The following is a 19,336-nucleotide window of genomic DNA, read 5'->3' as shown; positions in this document are numbered from 1 at the left end:
GACTCTCTAATTTCCTAAACGGAGAAAAAATCGTGATAAATCAAATCAATCTAGATTTAGAATCTAAATTAGATCTAGACTAGATCTCTCTTTAGTCTTTAGCTTTGGTTGATTACAAAAATTATCTATGGTTTAACACAAAATTTAAAGATACGGTGTAAATGAATTATAAACGGTATCTGCTTTTGTACAATTTATTGTTCCTCATTTCATATAAAACTAATTATAAACTATTTTGGGTAAAATCACGATATAGCATCGGAAATTATATGGCAATGTTCGTTGAGTTTCGGTAACATTCGTTACTGTAAACCAGGGGTCTCCAAACTACGGCCCGCGGGCCGGATGCGGCCCGCGAGGTCCTCTCATTCGGCCCGCGCAGATCTTTTTGTCCACGGAAAAAACGTTTGTTGGTGATGGCTGAGGAACTTTTTCAGAAAAATCAAAGATATGTCCGGAAGAAACTGGCCCCCAAACTGAAATTTAATAGTTAATGTGGCCCTCGGACTGAAAAGTTTGGAGACCCCTGCTGTAAACAATAGTTTATTTGACTGGTGAAAGAAAAATAAAGTCAAGTGCATTAAATTAATGTTTTAACTTAATTTAATGTTTAACTGACAAAAAATTAGCAACAATTAGTAAATCTAATTATTATTAATTAATTCGAGTGTAGTAATTAATGTTTTTTTTTAGAAACAGAAAAAACCTGCAGAAGATTTGCGACAACCAGCTCTAGTTCTGTTAGTAAAAATATTAAGTAATAAGTAAATAAGACGATTAGATTAACTAAAGTTAAAAGTAGTAAGAATAACTAGAATAATGTTTAGTAGCAGCAATAATTAGCACATACACTTAAAATAATTAGAAATACAAAATAATTAGCTAAACAGTATTTAAAATGCAACTAAAATCAATCCTTGCACATTTTTAAACATTATGTATTAAAAATAATATGGCGGCAAATAAATGACAGTTTACAGAATTTCCGGTGGTTTCCGGAAAGGCTCGACAGACTACGCCATGGTTTTACTGTTTTTTTTTTTTTTACTGCTGTACAGTTCCGGAATAATAACCGACGCTATTTCGTGATTTTACCCTATTTTGTGTATTTTAAAAATAGCGTTTAAAGTAACAGTTTAAAAAACTTAAATTAAAGTTCATAATTAATTTCTACCTCTGGAATGCCATTCCAACCAATTAATTCATAAAGAATAAAATGCTTATTGTATGGCGGATTTTAATAATTTCAATTTCACAAAACGTGACCATAAGATTGGTTATTATTTTCACACAGGTTTTATCCACATAAAATTTCTCAAGAATAGTTTTAATAATAATAAAGCTCAGTAGCGTAGCGAGGGGGGGGGGGGCGGGGGACATATGTCCCCGGGCGCCGACCTTAGGGGGCGCCAAAATGGGTTGGAAAAATAAATTGAAAGGTTGAGGGGGGTGCAAATCGAAAGTTTGAGGGGGGGGGGTGCAAATGGAAATCTCGAGGGGGGGGGGGTGCAAATCGAAAGTTTGAGGGGGGGTGCAAATCAAAATCTCGAGGGGGGGGGGGGGGGGGTTGCAAATCGAAGTTTGTCCCCGGGCGCCGGGAAGGGTCGCTACGCCTCTGATAAAGCTAGAGGTTACCCAGACATTTGTGGTCAAAGGGACGTAACAATGAAATAGTTTTAAAAAAGAATACAGTTAGAGTTGCGTTTTGCAATTATTTGAACAAAACCACCTCTTAATTAAAATGAAATTAAGTCTCTGGTTGCATTACAAAATGTATAACTAAAAAAGGACTGGAAAATTTTATTGACTGACTCATGCATTTTCAGTTTTTTAAAATTTATACCTCTTTTAAAAATATGTATATATAAAAAACAAACAAAAAAACCCCCCAAAAAACAAACTAAAAATAAAAGATAAAAAGCAAGGGGCACAAATCTTAACTAGTCTAAAAACTATAATTATTACACTGTTATTTCCCTTAGTTAAATAATGAACTCAGTCGCACTTCTTTTTTACCGAAAAGAAACAGTGTACACAGTATCAAGAAGTAAAGCAAGTCGCACTTAAAATAATACCCCCTCGGCCTCCATTTTTCAAATTCCTATCCTAGTCTGATAAATCTAAACAACATTTTTGCTGAATGTTAAATAACAGCAAAAAGCATTAAATGGAATATGTGCTATTTTAATACATTTGAGAAAATAAGCATCGAATCTTTTTTTGATTAAAAATATACGCTAACATATTACACGGCAACAGCACTTAAAACTACTAAATAAGAACATAGAGATACAATTTCTGACTCTTGACCTAACTGGGTTACGGTTGAATTCTCTTGGACTACTTTGTCATTTGAAGTTTTGAAGAATTAATTTCCTGCTACAAGTGTGGCTAGTCACAAACCTTGGCTTACTTCCCCTTATCTTCTCACAAGGGCTGACTGGTTCACATTTTCGGTCAGGAGTTTGGCGTGAGAAGCAAGAGTTATGGGACTTGTGCAGTTGTTCGGTGTCGTCATAGCTGTGTTCAGTGTGGTGACGGCTGATTCAGGTTAGTCTTCTAGAATCTTCTAGATGGTTGAAGTCATCTATAAAGCTTTAATAACAAATGTGAGTAAAGATGTGTACAGTACATGTACAACATGCGTACAGTATTGACCATCTGTACAAAAATGTGCATCTGTAACACAACACAACCTGTTTTTCAGCATTGTGTACTTGTAGAAGTAAGGGAAGGTAATCGTGTATTGATCCACAATTTTCACGGAATCCGTGTGCTAATAACTTTTGAATTTCCCGTTTTAGGCAACAAATAAAAGTCAACACGATTATAATTTGCAATATAGATTTTTAAGCCTCACCCCACCCCCGATGTTACATGTTAAGCTTTTCAGCGTAATCAAACTATAACGACCATCTGGTTGGTGTGTATGTGGGGAGGGGGTGAGGCGGTGATCGGTTCTCTCTGGTATTCGATTATTTAGCTTTTTATATTTTAAAATCAACACTCGTTAAAAGGGAGATAGAATAGCCGGACCTTTGTATGTATACTGTGACTAACACAACAACAAATATCAAATAAGCAACACATTTAGATTTAACACTGGCTACCTGTAAACATTAGTACAACTTTTTTTTTTACATCAACATTCAAGTATGAACGTTAGATCACCTGGTTCAGTGAATAGAGGGGTTTGGTTTTAAATCATTGTACAACTCCTAGAGTGAGCAACATTGGGCCTGTTAGCTTGTCCCATTGGATTGACGTCAAACACTTATTCAGACTCGGTCGTCTTTGTCTAATTTGAAGAATGTTCAGTGTTAAAGGACATTTTTTAAGTTGAAAGTTAAAATAGGACGTATACAACTTTAAAATTATCTTTAAAATTATTTTTTAATGACTGATTTAATAGTTAACACGATTGAAATTAATTAAACATCCATGCTAAGTCAGAGGCGTAGTGACCCTTCCCGGCGCCCGGGGAAAAACTTTCGATTTGCACCCCCCTCGAACTTTTCATTTGCACCCCCGCTCAAACTTTCAATTTGGCGCCCCACCCCTAAGGTCGGCGTCCCCCCCCCCCCCCCTCTTTGCTGTATTATCGGCAAGGTTTTTATGTGGAAAGTTAACAAAGTGGATCTAAATTTAAGATTAGCCACAAAGCTACAAATATTATGACCCAACCTGTTCAAACTTGTCAACCAAATCCCCTCCCCCAGGCTACTTCTGGCACGTGACCGACTTCCACTATGACCCCACCTACTGGGGCCAGCAGCTGTCGTGTAACGACGTGGTCCCCACCCCGGGGGTCTACGGCGACTACTGGTGCGACTCCCCCTGGGTCTTAGTGCAGGACAGCATCGAGAACATGGGGCGGATTCGTCGGGACGTCGACTTTGTCATCTGGACAGGGTAAGTCAGCGGTTCTCACATTTTGTGTCACTGCTCTTAAGGTAAGTCAGCGGTTCCCACATTTTGTGTCACTGTTCTTAAGGTAAGTCAGCGGTTCCCAAATTTTGTGTCACTGCTCTTAAGGTAAGTCATTTTTGTCACTCCAAAAGGGGCATGTCAGCGGTTCCCACAATTTTCATCACAGCACCTAGGATAACTCTTTGGTTCCCGGTAACACCTCAATCAATTTGACTTTCTCTTTGACTCGGGTGTCCGATTTTTTTTTTTTTAAATACTTTTATTTGCAATTAAAACAAGTACATCAACATCAAATTTTTTAACATAATTTTGAACACCAAATGAAAACGAAAGGTTTTGCAAATGTACATAATGAATATTTACATGATGTCATGTATTTGAATATAAAAAATTGCAAAGGATGACAGTAAAAGGGGTGAAGGTCAAATGAAAGTGTCAGAAGTCTGGGTGGGGAGAGGAAAGGAAATTTTTCAGAGAGGGTCAATGGGACAGTGAAGCATTTTCTATGTAGGGAAACAACTGAAGTTGACTAGTTGAAAGGGTGTTGTAGTGGTCGCATTGAGTTTTCAAAAGGTTGCAGTGTGAAAGATGAGGGGAAAGAGACAAGATTTAGAACTTTAAATAAGTTCTGGATATTGATGTTGCGGTGGGTGGTGGGGGTCGTTGGAACAGTTAAAGGGATTGTGGGGTTATCATGTCTGAGGGTAAAGTGGATAGAGGGGGAGAGAGGAGGGGGTAGATTTTTTTTATTTTTATTAATTCAATTGTTTTAAACATTTAAATCAGTAATAATAATATATTTGATAGATTTTACACAGCATCAAAGACATGAACAATGAACATCAATTGCATATATAATAATCAAAGGGAAATAAACCGGGAGTAATCTCCCCAAAACTTTCTCGAATATTCTTATATAAAACAACAGGGGATGGGAACTCGGGCTATAGACATGATTTTTAATCCATTTTAAATACTTAAAGTTTTAAAAATAGAATAAAATCTCGTAGACAAAAGAATTGCACACCAAGTGAACGCCAAATAAAAAAGTGCATAATAGTGCGCAATATTATTAGTACTTTAAAAGTTTACATTAGTTTTTTGAGAAATCGGAAGTAGCGTAAATTACTACTTCCGGTCAACGGAAATTACTCAAAATTTAACAGAAGGTAGAAAATTAGATCTTGTACTCACATGTGAAATTTCATTTATCTATCTGAAATAGTACTCAAGTTATAGGCTTTTGAAAAATTCAAAGTAGAAAAGTACCACTTCCGGTTATCGGAAATCGCTCAAAAGTTGATATGGATCTACGATTTTGATAAAATACTTATATGAAATTTCATTAACCTAGCTGTAACGGTACTCAAGTAATCGTGTTTACACACAGACACACACACAGGCATACAGACATACGGACAGAATTGCAAAGCCCAGTTTTTCCGATGTCTGTATATTTCCTACCACACATTGAAATTGAGAGACCGATCAAAGATGGTGCTTAACTATCGCTATTCAAAAAATTACTTGCATAATACAGTTAATGGTGTTTCCTATTTCAATTAAAGTCAAATAATAATTCTAAAATTGATAAAGAATAACTGTTAAACCAATATGTAACAAACAATTTTATCATTCATGTTTATATCAAAAATAAATATTGATTCTTATTTGAATTTTATAAATATTCAATTTGTCTGCAATTTTTACGGCTTTTATAACTTTGTTTTCAGTTACTTTCCTTGGTTACACTAAATATGTGAATTGGAAGTGATTAACGGAACTAACTATTAATATTTAATGTTAAAAGTACTTACAAAACTAATGCACTTTGCCAAAACTGATTGTAAGAAGATGTATAACATTATCATGTTGATTTTAGTGACAACTTGTCAAAACTGATTGTAAGACAAGATGTAAAACATTATCACATTATCATGTTGGTTTTAGTGACAACGTAGCCCACATCAGCGACACCTACATGAGCCTCAACATCAACCTGGCCATCCTACAGAACATCACGACGGCCCTGAACAAGACGTTCCCCGGGGTGCCCTTCTACCCCAGCCTCGGGAACCACGACTTCTACCCCAGCGACCAGGCCAGCGGAAGTGTCAGCGAGATGTATCTGCGCATGTCTGAGATCTGGGCCGACTGGATCGTTGACCCGCAGCAGATAGAACTCTTTAAGAAAGGTACGGACACAGATAAGCTTTTATCTAATGCTGACAGGGACTCAAGTTTGAACACTCAGATAAAGATATAGACAACAGATAAACTTTATCTAATGCTGACAGGGACTCAAGTTTGAACACTCAGATAAAGATATAGACAACAGATAAGCTTTATCTAATGTTGACAGGGACTAAAGTTTGAACACTCAGATAAAGATATAGACACAGATAAACTTTATCTAATGCTGACAGGGACTCAAGTTTGAACACTCAGATAAAGATATAGACACAGATAAGCTTTATCTAATGTTGACAGGCTCAAGTTTGAACACTCAGATAAAGATATAGACACAGATAAGCTTTATCTAATGCTGACAGGGACTCAAGTTTGAACACTCAGATAAAGATATAGACACAGATAAGCTTTATCTAATGCTGACAGGCTCAAGTTTGAACACTCAGATAAAGATATAGACAACAGATAAGCTTTATCTAATGCTGACAGGGACTCAAGTTTGAACACTCAGATAAAGATATAGACACAGATAAGCTTTTGTTAATGTTGACCTAAGATCACATCTTAAATGCTTTGAAAAAAGCATGGATGTGGATTAAACATCTTGTTAATGTTTACAAAGACAAACCGTCTTTACATTAATTAACACATAATTCACTTTCCTTGAAAGGGTGGTATTTATTGAATAGAAACTTAGGTGCCAGCAGGACTTTAATTCGTTAGGAATACAAGAAATCCCCATCAACACATCATTAGATGTATAGAGATGGAGGGGAGGAAATGGTAGAGATCGACTAGCAATGGCATCTTCAGTTAGTACTGATTCGTACGTCAACATCCTGTCTCACAACGCCTTGACGACATGACTCGTTCCATAGTGACGTCATATAGGCCAGTACATAAACAGGGGATAATCATGACGTCATCGCGTGATCCGGTAATTCGTGACGTCATGTCGTCACCTTTTCTCTGTTTGGATGTCATAGGCGAGTATCTGCGTCGTGACATCATGAAGGTGAAGGTAATCAAACCACAGGGGCAAGCGTGACATCATAGCCCCCCCCCCCCTCTGTCTACCATGACGTCATAACTCCCCCTCTGTCCACCATGACGTCATCTCCCCCCCCCCCTCTATCCACCAGGTGGGTACTACACCAGGCTGGTCCGACCAAAGCTCCGTCTGCTGGCCCTCTGTCCACCATGACGTCATTACCTCCCCCCCCCCTGTCCACCATGACGTCATCTCCCCCCTGTCCACCATGACGTCATTACCCCCCCCCCCCTGTCCACCATGACGTCATCTCCCCCCCCCCCCCCTCTGTCCACCAGGTGGCTACTACACCAAGCTGATCCGACCAAAGCTCCGTCTGCTGGCCCTCAACACCGTGCTATACATGGAGGGTGATCACGTGACCACCAACCTCACCGACCCCGCTGGTCAGTTCCAGTGGATCGACGCCGTGCTCGCGGGGTCAAGGTCAGCCGGGGAGAAGGTGAGTACACTTTTGTCATCCTCTCCCCCCCCCCCATCCCACTCATGGCCATGGACTCACCTGGTCGTTCGAGTGAGGGTAGGGGTGGGGAGATGATGGGATACACTGTTATGGTGGGGGTTGGGGGACGGGCTTTTTGGGTGGGGGTTGGGGGACGGGCTTTTTGGGTGGGGGTTGGGGGACGGGCTTTTTGGGTGGGGGTTGGGGGACGGGCTTTTTGGGTGGGGGTTGGGGGACGGGCTTTTTGGGTGGGGGTTGGGGGACGGGCTTTTTGGGTGGGGGTTGGGGGACGGGCTTTTTGGGTGGGGGTTGGGGGACGGGCTTTTTGGGTGGGGGTTGGGGGACGGGCTTTTTGGGTGGGGGTTGGGGGACGGGCTTTTTGGGTGGGGGTTGGGGGACGGGCTTTTTGGGTGGGGGTTGGGGGACGGGCTTTTTGGGTGGGGGTTGGGGGACGGGCTTTTTGGGTGGGGGTTGGGGGACGGGCTTTTTGGGTGGGGGTTGGGGGACGGGCTTTTTGGGTGGGGGTTGGGGGACGGGCTTTTTGGGTGGGGGTTGGGGGACGAGCTTTTTGGGTGGGGGTTGGGGGACGGGCTTTTTGGGTGGGGGTTGGGGGACGGGCTTTTTGGGTGGGGGTTGGGGGACGGGCTTTTTGGGTGGGGGTTGGGGGACGGGCTTTTTGGGTGGGGGTTGGGGGACGGGCTTTTTGGGTGGGGGTTGGGGGACGGGCTTTTTGGGTGGGGGTTGGGGGACGGGCTTTTTGGGTGGGGGTTGGGGGACGAGCTTTTTGGGTGGGGGTTGGGGGACGGGCTTTTTGGGTGGGGGTTGGGGGACGGGCTTTTTGGGTGGGGGTTGGGGGACGGGCTTTTTGGGTGGGGGTTGGGGGACGGGCTTTTTGGGTGGGGGTTGGGGGACGAGCTTTTTGTGTGGGGGTTGGGGGACGGGCTTTTTGGGTGGAGGTTGGGGGACGGGCTTTTTGGGTGGAGGTTGGGGGACGGGCTTTTTGGGTGGAGGTTGGGGGACGGGCTTTTTGGGTGGGGGTTGGGGGACGGGCTTTTTGGGTGGGGGTTGGGGGACGGGCTTTTTGGGTGGGGGTTGGGGACGGGCTTTTTGGGTGGAGGTTGGGGGACGGGCTTTTTGGGTGGGGGTTGGGGACGGGCTTTTTGGGTGGAGGTTGGGGGACGGGCTTTTTGGGTGGGGGTTGGGGGACGGGCTTTTTGGGTGGAGGTTGGGGGACGGGCTTTTAGGGTGGAGGTTAGGGGACGGGCTTTTTGGGTGGAGGTTGGGGGACGGGCTTTTTGGGTGGGGGTTGGGGGACGGGCTTTTTGGGTGGGGGTTGGGGGACGGGCTTTTTGGGTGGGGGTTGGGGACTGGCTTTTTGGGTGGAGGTTGGGGAATGGTCTGTTTGGGTGGAGGATGGGGACGGGCTTTTTGGGCGGGGGTTGGGGGATGGTATGTTTGGGTGAGGGTTGGTGACGGGATGGAGGTGCTTTGGACGTGTTCAGTATGGGATACTTAGATTTGATAGACACTGAGACCAGTGTAGAACGTCCTGAGTCGAAGCTTCGAGAAACATGTAAATTCTGGTCGAGCCAGCCAGCCATAAATTATGTTGCCAATAGCAACCTAATGTCTACATAAACAATCTTATCCATGCAGTTTTTTTTATAACTGCGCGTCTTGGTAATTAGGCTTGGTGTGTTTTAATTAGCTATACTAATAAAAAATAAACTTATTTTTCTAATTTGTAGCGGCGTCTAGTAATTATCTTAATAATAGTGAATTGATAAATACATTACATGTAGTGGCGTGTGAGTGTAAGAGATATTGAGAGAGATATTGAGAGAGATATTGAGAGAGATATTGAGAGAGAGATATTGAGATGGAGAGAGATAGACAGAGACAGGTACAGTGTTTACTTGAATTGGGTTAGCCGTTCCCTTTGTGTAGATGGGGAGGGAAGGTTGCCAACTGCATCTCTTGTATCCTTATTTGACGAATACGATCAGACACTGACAGATACTTTGCTGATCCGTTTCGCTGTGACACTGTCAGTGCCATGCCTTCCTGTGACACTGTCAGTGACATGCCCAATACTTACACTGATAATGACAGTGCCATGCCTTATTGTGACACTCAGTACAATGCCCAATATTTACACTGTCAGTGACAGTGCCATACCTTACTGTGACACTGACACTGACAGTGCCATACCTTACTGTGACACTGTCAGTGCCATGCCTTATTGTGACACTGTCAGTGAAAAGCCTTACTATGACACTGTCAGTGACAGTGCCATACCTTACTGTGACAACTGTTTCGCCATCAGGTCATCATCACCGGTCATGTTCCCCCAACCCTGGTGGTTCCTTCCCTATTGAACTGGTTCCAGCTCCGGTTCCACGCCCGCTTCATCAACCTGCTGACCAGCTACTCAGATATCATCCTGGCACACCACTACGGACACGACCACTCGGATTCCTTCAGAATACTGCAGAGGGACGATGGTGAGTACTCGACTGACTGTTGATGGTGGTGATCGTGGTGGTGATGGTGGTGGTGGTGGTGGTGGTGGTGAAGGTGGTGGTGGTGAGTACATCCTGACTGATGGTGGTGGTGGTGGTGATGGTGGGGATGGTGGTGATGGTGGTGGTGGTGGTGGTGAGTACATCATGACTGATGGTGGTGGTGGTGGTAGTGGTGATGGTGGTGGTGGTGGTGATGGTGGTGATGGTGGTGGTGGTGATGGTGGTGGTTGTGGTGGTGGTGGGGATGGTGGTGGTGGTGGTGATGGTGATGATGGTGGTGGTGGTGGTGGTGATGGTGGGGATGGTGGTGGTGGTGGTGGTGGTGATGGTGGTGGTGGTGGTGGTGATGGTGGGGATGGTGGTGATGGTGGTGGTGGTGGTGGTGAGTACATCATGACTGATGGTGGTGGTGGTGGTGATGGTGGGGATGGTGGTGGTGGTGGTGGTGATGGTGGTGGTGGTGGTGGTGGTGATGGTGGGGATGGTGGTGATGGTGGTGGTGGTGGTGATGGTGGTGGTGGTGGTGATGGTGGTGGTGGTGATGGTGGTGGTGGTGGTGGTGGTGGTGATGGTGGGGATGGTGGTGATGGTGGTGGTGGTGGTGATGGTGGTGGTGGTGGTGATGGTGGTGGTGGTGGTGAGTACTCCCTGACTGATGGTGTTGGTGGTGGTGATGGTGGTGGTGAATACTCCCTGACTGATGGTGGTGATTACTCCATGACTGGTAGTCAGTAGATCTTGACGAATCTACCTCAAGCCACACAAGTTCTGCGTGAAAAGTTTAGCTCTGGTTGTTTAACCTATAGCCGCCACTGTCTCATTAACCACAACCTCAACCTTAACCCTTTAACACGTTGCTCAGTACCTGCCTATGTACTTACTCATGTACCTGCCCATTTACCTAACACTATGTCCCCCCTCCTCAGGTATGGGAGCCACGCCCGTGTTCATCGCCCCCTCCATCACCCCCTGGAGGTACCGCATCCCCACGGAGACGGGCGAGCCCCACAACCCCGGCATCCGGCTGGTGGAGTACGACCGTGACACCGGCCGGCACCTCAACTACCGGCAGTTCTTCATCAACGTCACGGACAGCAACCGGCGCAACGCGACTCAGTGGGTAAGTGTCAAGGTCGTTAGGGTGGTGGGGGGGGGGGGGGGGGGTTGGAGTGTTAGGGAGGGGTTCGATGTTGTCAGTTTGTGGTTAGTTTTGTCATCACAATGTAGGGTTGAAACGATTATTTGAAAGTTAAAAAAAGGCGGCCATAACTTTCAAAAATACCCGTTCCTTACTCGGACAGCGGAAGTCTGGAATCAGCATGTATGGGAGTGGGGAGGGGGGGGGGGGGGCTGAAGTTGTAGGTGAGGACGTATATTAGTTTGTGCTGTTCTGTGGAAAGATTGCTTGTCCAGTGGTTAGATTAATTTTACTTCTAGAGATACTACAGTGCCCAGGGACTTACAAGTAGGGCGATATGGTGGGCGGGGCATAGAGGGGGGGGGGGGTTGTGGTGGGAGGGATGTAGTGGCGGAATAGTGAGATGGTTTGGGAGTGTGTGTGTGTGGGGGGGGGGGGGTTAGTTTGTGGTTTTGAGGGTGATACGTGTAATGTGGTATGTTCTAGAAGAAGACAAAATGTTATTTATAGAGAGGCACGTGACTCTGGATAGACATGTTGTCTATGTACCTGTCTATATATATATATATATATATATATATATATATATATATATATATATATATATATATATATATATATATATATATATATATATATATATATATATATATATATATATATACTTATGTCCCTACACATTACCTGCCCCTATGCCTGCCAATAAACCTGCCCAGGTATCTGCCCCGGTACCTGACTTTGCCACGTCATTCATTGCACCCCCACCCTCCTTCCCCACATCTTATTCTAAGAGCGTTAAAAGGTGGGTAGGGGAGGGTGTGGCCGTTGATTGCCTGTTGAATGTCAACCCTCACCACAGATATATCTCAGCCCTCCCTCAGGCTCAGCACTAAACGAATGTTCTAGAGAAAAGAATACAGCGAGTCTAAAATCTTATTGAAGACACAGTTTAAAGGATATAAAGCATTTCAAACAACCTGATTTGGACGAAAATCTTACCATGAAAAAATATAAGATAAAATTGATACACACATTAGAAATGGAAGATAGGTTTGTGACTGTACTTGTTCAACCAATATTTAGGTTAGTGCGCATGCGTGCTTGAGATGCAAGTCTATAAATATCGCTCTTATCAGATGAACTATTATTTAAATGGTGAGTTTTTTTTTTTTACGAAACACGCAGTTAGTGTAGCAAATGTGTGTATAACGGCGTTGTGGGGTCTGCTAAAATTGGTGTGTTCAGGGTATAATAACGACAATTCGATAGGGTGGTTTAAAAATAAGTACGTTCAGGACATAATAACGACAATTCTATGGGGGGGGGGGGGGGGTAAAAAGTATGTTCAGGATATAACAACGACAATTCTACGTGGGTGGTTTAAAATAGGTACGTTCAGGATATAATAACGACAAATCTATGTGGGTGGTTTAAAATAGGTGCGTTCAGGATATAAAACGACAGCTTGATAAGGTAATTTCAGTGGTTGCAGAGAACTTTTTTATCAGACGACAAAATCTTCTGCGTGTTGTCAAACTGTTTTAATAGCACCCGCCGGCTGACATTTGAAGCCACAGAGTCGGCTGTTTTATGCCGTCTGCTAATTGGTGTAGCGCGGGAGATCGAAGAAGCGAATCGATCTCATGTTTACCGCCGCAAAAAACATGAAGAAATAAAATACCGTCGCGAAAATAGTCGCTCATAATAAACACGCGAAAATAGTCAAATGTAATTTTAAAGATAGTCGCACATAATTACATTTAAAATAGGCGCACATAATTACATTTAAGATAGGCGCACATAATAACATTAAAAATAGTTGCAACAACAACATAAAAATTATTCTTGAGATTATTTTAAAAACATTTTAACAATTTAAAGCATACAGATGAAACAATGATGTTTTCATGTATTATCTCCCATCAATAGTAATAGCATAAACGTTGCTGATTATGTAACAGTTATTTTCAACCCAAATAATTAACTAATAGTTCATATCACCATACAACAATACCAACACAACAAGTGAAACCCCCCCCCCCCCCCTTTTCCTGCATACAGATGATTGCCATCATCGTAGAGTGGAAGATTTGTTGTCGTATTTTCTTCATCACTAACAAATTCCAGGAAAGGATTAGGTTTGAACGTCAAAGCCCAGGGTCCAACTGTATCGAATCTTGAATGAAACTTGCATGAAGCAGGAATAAAAAAATCAAATAGAATACTTTATTTGTACTCTACTTTACCGAAGTCCCAAATAAGTTTTGTGTAAAAAAATGTAATTGTTCATATAATTTTTTATATTTTTAACATTGTTACCTTTATTGTTATTGTTCTATAAGTTGTACATAAATAAAAAAAAAATGACCTAATTTCTCTAGGAGGAGCTGTACAACTTCCAGACGGCATTCGGAGTTCCAGACATGAGCTTAGGGTCACTGAAGGCCATCTACAAGAGCATGGACACAGTGGACAGCAGCCACATGAAGCAGTGCTGCAACTACCTACTGGTCACTAACTTGACCCAAGACTGCACGGACGCTGTGCAAGCTGGCATATGGTGCGGTGGCCAGATGCAAGAGGAAAGCGCGGCCAAAATTTGCGTCAACGAGTACGTGCACAAAAAGAAGAGGACTCTGTTTTTGGCTGACTGGGTCGACAGATTGTTGGCTCAAATTGTTCAGTTGTTTTCGAACTTTTGGTCGAAAGATAATTAACATGTTATTTTATTGTTTTGTAATTTTTGGTCGAAAGATTATTAACATGTTATTTTATTGTTCGGTAATAAAAAATAAACATTAAAACAAAAAAAAAATATGTTCTCATAGTTGGTTTATTAAAATTTGTTTATTATTTAAAAAAAAATGGAAGAGTTTTATTTTTTCTTTGGAGATTGTTACTGGAAAAGTTTACAGGAAGGCCAGACTCAACAATAGGATGGAGCACCCGCAAGCAGCTGTATGTTGCTGCTGTAGGTTGCAGCTGTATGTTGGAGCTGTATGTTGCAGCTGTATGTTGCAGCTGTATGTTGCAGCTGTATGTTGCAGCTGTATGTTGTTGATTTAACACGCAGCTGTATGTTGCAGTTGTATGTTGCAGCTGTATGTTGTTGATGTAACACGCAGCTGTATGTTGCAGCTGTATGTTGCAGCCTGTATGTTGCAGCTGTATGTTGCAGCCTGTATGTTGCAGCTGTATGTTGCAGCCTGTATGTTGCAGCTGTATGTTGTTGATGTAGATCGCTGGATACCCAGGGTCCAGTCCTTTATGGTTTAGGGTTAAACCACGGAGCTAGGGGTTCACAGAGCTTTGGGTTCACAGAGCTAGGGGTTCACAGAGCTAGGGGGTTCACAGAGCTAGGGGTTCACAGAGCTAGGGGTTCACAGAGCTAGGGGGTTCACAGAGCTAGGGGGTTCACAGAGCTAGGGGGTTCACAGAGCTAGGGGGTTCACAGAGCTAGGGGTTCACAGAGCTAGGGGTTCACAGAGCTAGGGGTTCACAGAGCTAGGGGGTTCACGGAGCTAGGGGTTCACGGAGCTAGGGGTTCACAGAGCTAAGGGGTTCACAGAGATAAGGGGTTCACAGAGCTAAGGGGTTCACAGAGCTAGGGGGTTCACAGAGCTAGGGGTTCACAGAGCTAGGGGTTCACAGAGCTAAGGGTTCACAGAGCTAGGGGTTCAAGGAGCTAGGGGTTCACAGAGCTAGGGGTTCAAGGAGCTAGGGGTTTACAGAGCTAATGGTTTACAGAGCTAGGGATTCACAGAGCTAAGGGTTTACAGAGCTAGGGGTTCACAGAGCTAAGGGTTCACAGAGCTAGGGGTTCAAGGAGCTAGGGGTTCACAGAGCTAGGGGTTCAAGGAGCTAGGGGTTTACAGAGCTAAGGGTTTACAGAGCTAGGGGTTCACAGAGCTGGGGGTTCACAGAGCTTGGGGTTCACGGTGCTGGGGTTCACAGAGCTAGGGGTTCATAGAGCTAGGGGTTCACGGAGCTAGGGGTTCACAGAGCTAGGGGGTTCACAGAGCTAGGGGGTTCACAGAGCTAGGGGGTTCACAGAGCTAGGGGGTTCACAGAGCTAGGGGTTCACAGAGCTAGGGGTTCACAGAGCTAGGGGTTCACAGAGCTAGGGGGTTCACGGAGCTAGGGGTTCACGGAGCTAGGGGTTCACAGAGCTAACGGGTTCACAGAGATAAGGGGTTCACAGAGCTAAGGGGTTCACATAGCTAGGGGGTTCACAGAGCTAGGGGTTCACAGAGCTAGGGGTTCACAGAGCTAAGGGTTCACAGAGCTAGGGGTTCAAGGAGCTAGGGGTTCACAGAGCTAGGGGTTCACAGAGCTAGGGGTTCAAGGAGCTAGGGGTTTACAGAGCTAAGGGTTTACAGAGCTAGGGGTTCACAGAGCTAAGGGTTTACAGAGCTAGGGGTTCACAGAGCTAAGGGTTCACAGAGCTAGCGGTTCAAGGAGCTAGGGGTTCACAGAGCTAGGGGTTCAAGGAGCTAGGGGTTTACAGAGCTAAGGGTTTACAGAGCTAGGGGTTCACAGAGCTGGGGGTTCACAGAGCTTGGGGTTCACGGTGCTGGGGTTCACAGAGCTAGGGGTTCATAGAGCTAGGGGTTCACGGAGCTAGGGGTTCACAGAGCTAGGGGGTTCACGGAGCTAGGGGTTCACAGAGCTAGGGGGTTCACGGAGCTAGGGGTTCACGGAGCTAGGGGTTCACAGAGCTAGGGGGTTCACAGAGCTAAGGGGTTCACAGAGCTTTGGGGTTCACAGAGCTAGGGGGTTCACAGAGCTAGGGGTTCACAGAGCTAGGGGTTCACAGAGCTAGGGGTTAACAGAGCTAAGGGTTCACAGAGCTAGGGCTTCAAGGAGCTAGGGGTTCACAGAGCTAGGGGTTCAAGGAGCTAGGGGTTTACAGAGCTAATGGTTTACAGAGCTAGGGGTTCACAGAGCTAGGGGTTCACAGAGCTAGGGGTTCACAGAGCTAGGGGTTCACAGAGCTAGGGGTTCAAGGAGCTAGGGGTTTACAGAGCTAGGGGTTCACAAAGCAAGGGGATCAGATCACGGAGTCACTTCATTACAAACACCTGATAACGTGCACAACATAAAAAAACACCTCATTATTAACACCATATAACAAACACCACATAACATCACATCAACAAAAAATCTTTCGATTTCGTTTTGTCATTAATCTTTATCTAACTTTTCAAATTATTTAAAGTAAAAATAAATTTACTCCGCAAACCTATACACCCAACTGTCTTCAAGTTGTTGTATCTTATAAAAATTATAAAATATGAAGCATGCACATGTTAATTACACATTGTGTCAGCACATGTCAGCAGTCAGTGTGTCAGGTGTAGCATGGACACACTGTGTCAGACACATCATGGACACACTGTGTCAGACACATCATGGACACACTGTGTCAGACACATCATGGACACACTGTGTCAGACACATCATGGACACACTGTGTCAGACACATCATGGACACACTGTGTCAGACACATCATGGACACACTGTGTCAGACACATCATGGACACACTGTGTCAGACACATCATGGACACACTGTGTCAGACACATCATGGACACACTGTGTTAGACACATCATGGACACACTGTGTCAGACACATCATGGACACACTGTGTCAGACACATCATGGACACACTGTGTCAGACACATCATGGACACACTGTGTCAGAAACATCATGGACACACTGTGTCAGACACATCATGGACACACTGTGTCAGACACATCATGGACACACTGTGTCAGACACATCATGGACACACTGTGTCAGACACATCATGGACACACTGTGTTAGACACATCATGTACACACTGTGTCAGACACATCATGGACACACTGTGTCAGACACATCATGGACACACTGTGTCAGACACATCATGGACACACTGTGTCAGACACATCATGGACACACTGTGTCAGACACATCATGGACACACTGTGTCAGACACATCATGGACACACTGTGTCAGACACATCATGGACACACTGTGTCAGACACATCATGGACACACTGTGTCAGACACATCATGGACACACTGTGTTAGACACATCATGGACACACTGTGTCAGACACATCATGGACACACTGTGTCAGACACATCATGGACACACTGTGTCAGACACATCATGGACACACTGTGTCAGAAACATCATGGACACACTGTGTCAGACACATCATGGACACACTGTGTCAGACACATCATGGACACACTGTGTCAGACCCATCATGGACACACTGTGTTAGACACATCATGTACACACTGTGTCAGACACATCATGGACACACTGTGTCAGACACATCATGGACACACTGTGTCAGACACATCATGGACACACTGTGTTAGACACATCATGGACACACTGTGTCAGACACATCATGGACACACTGTGTCAGACACATCATGGACACACTGTGTCAGACACATCATGTACACACTGTGTCAGACACATCATGGACACACTGTGTCAGACACATCATGGACACACTGTGTCAGACACATCATGGACACACTGTGTCAGACACATCATGGACACACTGTGTCAGACACATCATGGACACACTGTGTCAGACACATCATGGACACACTGTGTCAGAAACATCATGGACACACTGTGTCAGACACATCATGGACACACTGTGTCAGAAACATCATGGACACACTGTGTCAGAAACATCATGGACACACTGTGTCAGAAACATCATGGACACACTGTGTCAGAAACATCATGGACACACTGTGTCAGACACATCATGGACACACTGTGTCAGACACATCATGGACACACTGTGTCAGACACATCATGGACACACTGTGTCAGACACATCATGGACACACTGTGTCAGACACATCATGGACACACTGTGTCAGACACATCATGGACACACTGTGTCAGACACATCATGGACACACTGTGTCAGTCACATCATGGACACACTGTGTCAGACACATCATGGACACACTGTGTCAGACACATCATGGACACACTGTGTCAGACACATCATGGACACACTGTGTCAGACACATCATGGACACACTGTGTCAGAAACATCATGGACACACTGTGTCAGAAACATCATGGACACACTGTGTCAGACACATCATGGACACACTGTGTCAGACACATCATGGACACACTGTGTCAGACACATCATGGACACACTGTGTCAGACACACCCAGTGCCGGCGCCAGTTTATTTAGCGCCCTAGGCAAAACTTATTAAAACGCCCCCTTTCACACAAATTAATTACTAACACATGTACAAGAAAACAATTAATTAAATGTGACATATTAATTAAGTTAAAAGTAGTAAGTAAAGTAAAGTCCTCTTTTCAAATCTGATGGTCTATGGGACAAGTGAAGTAGAGTTCACTTGTTTATGTGACCTCGGCATATGAAGAGATAGTGTGGTCAGCACTATGCCCAGCCGCCTTTACTTTCCCTAACGTGAGTTGGGTACCCATTAGAGTTGGGTGGAATCAGGGAAGGTCTACTGACTGGAACCCGGATTCGAACTCGAGACTTACGGGTTAGCAGTCCGGCTCTCTACCGCTAGAACACTCCGTCCCCGTTATAAGCAGACATCGAAATCAAATTTTACTCTACCCCTTCATCACAAGTTTGCACTAATTCCTTCGATTCCAGTTTTCAAGCGTAATCACATTCTATTGAAATTGTTGCCAAGTCCACGAGTCCCCCCCCCCTCCCAGGAGAAAAAGTCTGAAAAAAAAACCACTGAAAAAACCCCACATTTCGTGTAGTGTTGGGCTTTCTGCAGACCTCCCAAGGTGAGTTCCAGAACGGAACTTATCTGTTTTAATTAGTTACGAGCCGGCCCGCGGCATAACATACGTCGCTATTTAGTTGTTTCTAAATTTCAATAATTCATAATTTGTGAATTCGACAGTACCAACGCTGACACTAAAAATATTTCTTTAAAACACTATAAGTAGCTCGTTAAGGACCATAACCCCCCCCCCCCCCTTCCTTCCCCCCCCTCCCCCCCCTACGTTTAAAATCGTTGGC

General features: G+C 44.3%; 1 protein-coding gene across 1 annotated transcript; it reads left to right on the top strand.

Moving 5' to 3' along the window:
* Positions 1-2,434: 2,434 nt before the first annotated feature.
* LOC131934788 (acid sphingomyelinase-like phosphodiesterase 3b) lies at positions 2,435-14,072 on the top strand. The gene is made up of 7 exons (XM_059290920.1): positions 2,435-2,550; positions 3,720-3,912; positions 5,881-6,125; positions 7,450-7,613; positions 9,940-10,117; positions 11,065-11,258; positions 13,658-14,072. The coding sequence occupies exons 1-7, from the start codon at positions 2,487-2,489 to the stop codon at positions 13,991-13,993; spliced, it is 1,374 nt and encodes a 457-aa protein (XP_059146903.1). The 5' UTR covers positions 2,435-2,486; the 3' UTR covers positions 13,994-14,072.
* The last annotated feature ends 5,264 nt before the right edge of the window (positions 14,073-19,336 follow it).

This window comes from Physella acuta, unplaced genomic scaffold (assembly GCF_028476545.2).
Source record: "Physella acuta isolate Inbredline_101_S28 unplaced genomic scaffold, ASM2847654v3 ptg000117l, whole genome shotgun sequence".
In the NCBI taxonomy this organism is placed as follows: Eukaryota; Metazoa; Mollusca; class Gastropoda; family Physidae; genus Physella; species Physella acuta.
The sequence above is the reverse complement of the archived record's forward strand: the minus strand, read 5'-3'. Positions and strand labels throughout refer to the sequence as shown.